This window comes from Octodon degus, unplaced genomic scaffold (assembly GCF_000260255.1).
Source record: "Octodon degus isolate 3935 unplaced genomic scaffold, OctDeg1.0 scaffold00026, whole genome shotgun sequence".
Taxonomy (NCBI): Eukaryota; Metazoa; Chordata; class Mammalia; order Rodentia; family Octodontidae; genus Octodon; species Octodon degus.
Window position 1 is genome coordinate 10,676,559 of NW_004524602.1, and position 4,218 is coordinate 10,680,776.

Sequence of the window (4,218 nt, forward strand, 5' to 3'; positions counted from 1 at the left end):
AAAAATCTTAGAATCAAGGAAATATGCTATTTGCCTGAAATCAGAGTTCCTTCAAGGACTGAGTTCAAAAAGCATCACTGGGCGTGTCTTGGATGTGAATTTCTCTGAATTTGCCCCTGAGAAGGGCGGGTGTGGGAAAGGGAGGGGAACTTGGAATCTGATGGAATCAGGTTCAGACCCAGCAGCTGTGATCCTGAGCAAACCCCGCCCCTTCCCTGATGAGGGCTTCCTGGACTTGAACACAGGGTTTTGATGCCTTCCCAGAGCTGCTGGGGGCCAGAGCTGTGCACAAGGCTGGCGTGGCTGGGCGTGGAAGTGCTGTATGAAGCTGGAGCCTGCACGCCCGCCTGCCAGTCGACCCCACCCTCCCACAGCTGCTGCTGCACGCTGCCTGCTCCCGGGGCCCTGAGCTGCCCTGCTGTATCCCTAGGAGGCCTGTGGGTTCCCGGGAGAACAGCCAGTTCTGGGCCACAAGCAAAGGGGGAACAGAGGTCTCCTGTGGGGTGACCAGAGTCTGCCCTCTGCTCCTTCCCACCTGCCTGACCCGGCCGTGCTCCTCCTCTACGGCCTGGGGCTCTGAGGGAAGGATCCCCGGTGGGACCCACGGTAGGGACAGTGCATTTTTACCTGCGAGCAGCTGACACATCTTCCTCTGGATACCCACCACCTGCGGAGCGGCCACCACCACAGAAAGTGTCCTCTCGGAGCACCGGTTCCACTTGATCCGAGGTGGTGTGCAGGGCTACCCAGGCATCTGCTCATCCGCAGGCGGCATGGAGTGAGCACTCTCCAGGGCGGGCCGGGCCCATGCTGACAGAGCCAGGGGTCTGGAAAATGTCAGGGAAGACAGGCACAGTCTTCCCTCGAAGGGATCTCCTAGAAGTGGAGGCCGATGTGTAAAGGAAAGAAAATCCACAGAGAGGCGCTGAGCGCTGTGGGCCCCAGGAGCCACAGTTAGAGCGTTGGCTTTGGCCGAGGGAGCCTGCCATGCTGTCTTCCGCTGCTGCAAGGTCACCTACTGTGTAACCCTGGGCAAGCCGCTCGACCTCTCTGTGTGTCGGCTCCCTCTTCTACAGAACAGAGCTAGTGAGTGTACTATTCCTGAGTTGCTATGAGAAAATGCATGTAAGGCTCCTAATGTCTAGCATGTGGCACTCAACTAAAGTGGCTTCTCTGGGCAGTGAAGAGAAGGTGGCAGGAGACTGCACCGGGTGAGGAGAGCATTTGGAATCAGGTTCAGCACACTGAAGCAGCCGCAGCAGCGCAGCTGCCGGCATGGAAGAGGACTTCCAGAATGCTTCGGGAATGACAGGGTGAGTGTGTTTGAAATGAGAGTATTCGGAGGGGGATTCGAGGCCATGTGTCCTTTACTATAATAAACTTCCATTGAGCAGTTCACCATGGTTTTGCTCACGTCATGTAGTTCAGAGTTAAAACAAACCTAGATGGTATGTTTACGTTGTCACTCTGATTGTCTTTTTCCAATTTGGATGCATTACCCTATTTTTTAAAAAATTAATTTTATTTGCATTACCCTATTTTGCACGCACTATCCAGAGCAGTCCCACAAAGAAAGACTGGAATTCAGTGGTTCTCCCTTCTGTTACCCCTCCCCCGCCCCATTCTGTGTTCTACTGTGATTTTTCTTTAGGTTCTGGTTGATACCTCCAGGATACGAGGATATACAACTATCCTGAGACAAGTACAGATGACAATCTTTGCATCCATTCCCACTCATGCAGAATGTTTCTTTTCATCTTGTTAAGAATCTTGGGCCGGGGAGATGGCTCAGTAGAATATGTGCTTCCCTGGCAAGCACAAGGGCCTGAGTTCAATCCCCAGTTCCGGGAAAAAAAAAAAAAAAAAAAGAATCTTTCCGTTTATATACTTATTACCAAATTCCAAACACTTTACCCTTTGCATGGATTTGCTATATTGCCAGGGTATTTCTGGGATCTGTTTTCATCAGCAACACACAGCATTTCAGAGATCCGGTGGGTGACGCGGTTCTGACTGGGTCATCTGAGAACACCACTGTTGCTGGTAGTGGTCCTCCGCCTGGAAACTGAGTCCTGATTGCCACGCAATGTCTGGGAATGGTGGGGGCATGCCCGCTCGGGACACACCCCCCTGTAGACTGCCAGCTGCTGCCCTCAGACCACAGTTCTGCAAGGCCTTCCTCCTTGGCCTCGATGCCCCAAATGGACACAGAAGCCCTCCTCTTGCCCCATGCCTGTCCCTGCACACTGTGGCTGGTATCTTTAATCCTGGGCCCCACACAGTGCTGGATACTGGTCTAGATGTATAGATTTCAGCAGTGACTGGCAGCCAAATCCCTGACTCTGTGAGCCCGCACTGCGCAGGGGTGGCTCAAGCCCAGCACACAGCTGGCCTGGGGTTCAATTCCCAGCATGGTGCAAAAGAAAGTATAAGGCACAGCATGACATAAAGAGGCAATACTGACAGGAGCAGAGCAGGGAAGGGGACAGGGAAAGTCTGGTGCTGGGGATTGAACTCAGGACCTTGTGCTTGCCAGGCAAGTGTTTGTGGCACTGAACCATCTCCTGGCCTTCACTCTGGGTTCTTGTCTGTGGCTCTATTTTGTTCAGATCGTTGTCCCGCAAGGCTCTTGAAATCCACTGGGTTCTGTGGCTCTTTGGACTCCCCTGGCTTTCTCCTGGTCATGTGAGAAAGTGTTGACAGTATCCAGTGTGGGGACCATGTGGGCAAAGGTCCTGCAGCTGGGAGCTGAGTGTGGCAGGGAGAGACTTTGGTTCTGGCTCCGCCGTGGGGGTCCAGTGGTGAGCTCCGGGCAAAGGTGTGACATGATCTCACTGTGACAGGATCACCCTGGCCACTGGATGGAGGGAAAGACAAAGGGGGGAAAAGGCAAAAGCAAAGTGACCCCAAGAAAGTGACCCCGCTGTCCCAGTGAGAGGCATGGGCTCTGGGGCCATAGTGGACTTGAAAGTGAGATGGCAAGACTGACTGCACATTGGGAACCCAGGAATGAAAAGGCGGGGCTGTGGAAGTGGGGGGCAGGCAGGGTGAGGGTGTGCCTGGCTAGCTGCTGAGTTCTGACCAGCTGGGAACCCAGGGCTGGTGTTCGGGAGACAGTCCCCGCTGGAAGGAGACATTTGGGTGCCATCATGGTAGGGATGTTCTTCAGAGCCCTGAGGACTTCACTAAGCCAAGCAGGCACTCAGGAGAAGCGGGAAGGGAGGGGACAGGTCACAGGGAAAACTGCACAAGGCCAAGAAGTGAATGTATAATGTGCAGTCCCTTACATCTGCCAAGCACAGGCCTAACAGTTCATTGGCCACAAGCCGATGCAGACACAGCAGCTTTTAGCCACCAGCCACTGGGAGATTTGCACCCAGAACCATGGTTCCTTGGTGTTGGAAGGGACCTTAAACTGATCATTTCATCTGCATGCAGCTCACCACCCTCCCCTGACCTTTGAATCATCCCTTGCTCCAGAAGAAGAAATATTTTTCAGATACGGAGGCAGCCAGGGTCAGGGAGAGGCTGTTCAGTGGAAGAATGCAAGGAAGGGTTGTTGGGTAGGGGTGAACCCTGAAGAGCAGAGCCTGGGTGGAGGGGATGGAGGAAACCTCCCAGGTTAGACTCTTCCAGCTGCTGTTCCCTAGCCCCCCCCCCACCGCATGCCTCAGTTTCCCGTGTGTAATACAGGGCGCAAGACACCATCCTTGTCGCCCAGGGCTGCAGTGAGGTCTGCGTACAGAGGGGAGCACGGGGAAGGGGTAAATGCCCCGCCTGGGTTGTCTGCAAGGCAGAGCTGGCTTGGAAGGACAACGGCTGAGGACAGGGAGGGACCCGTTCTGGCCTTGCTGGGTCTGTTGAAGCTGCAGGACCGGAGCCGCAGGGCACAGGTCTCGATCTGCACGAAGCCTGGGCCCCGGGGTTTGCCTCTAGAGCCTGGAACAGAGATGGAGGTGACTCCGAGGCAGCAGCCAGGAGAAGAAACAGAGATTCCGAGGTACAGAGACTCTGAGACTGAGGGAGGCACCAGACCAGCTCAGACCTCGGCAGCTAAACTGGGACCCAAGACCCTGGACAGGGCGCATCCCGGGGCCCGCAGGTCCCCCGCGCGGCGCGAGATCGGGGGTCCCCGCTGAGCCCGGCAGCCGAGCTCGCCCAAGATGGCGATGCAGGGGCGGGCGAGGCGGCCGCGGCCCGCGTCCCCCCGCTGCTCGG

The 4,218-nt window shown here is 55.6% G+C and overlaps 1 protein-coding gene across 1 annotated transcript in view; it reads left to right on the top strand.

Moving 5' to 3' along the window:
- The first annotated feature begins 1,275 nt into the window (after window positions 1-1,275).
- The window catches only part of Igdcc4 (immunoglobulin superfamily DCC subclass member 4), a 38,073-nt gene continuing 35,130 nt past the window's right edge, over window positions 1,276-4,218 (top strand). The window contains exon 1 of the mRNA XM_004628930.3: window positions 1,276-1,313. Coding sequence (XP_004628987.2) covers window positions 1,276-1,313 — 38 coding nt within the window. The remainder of the gene's footprint in view (window positions 1,314-4,218) is intronic.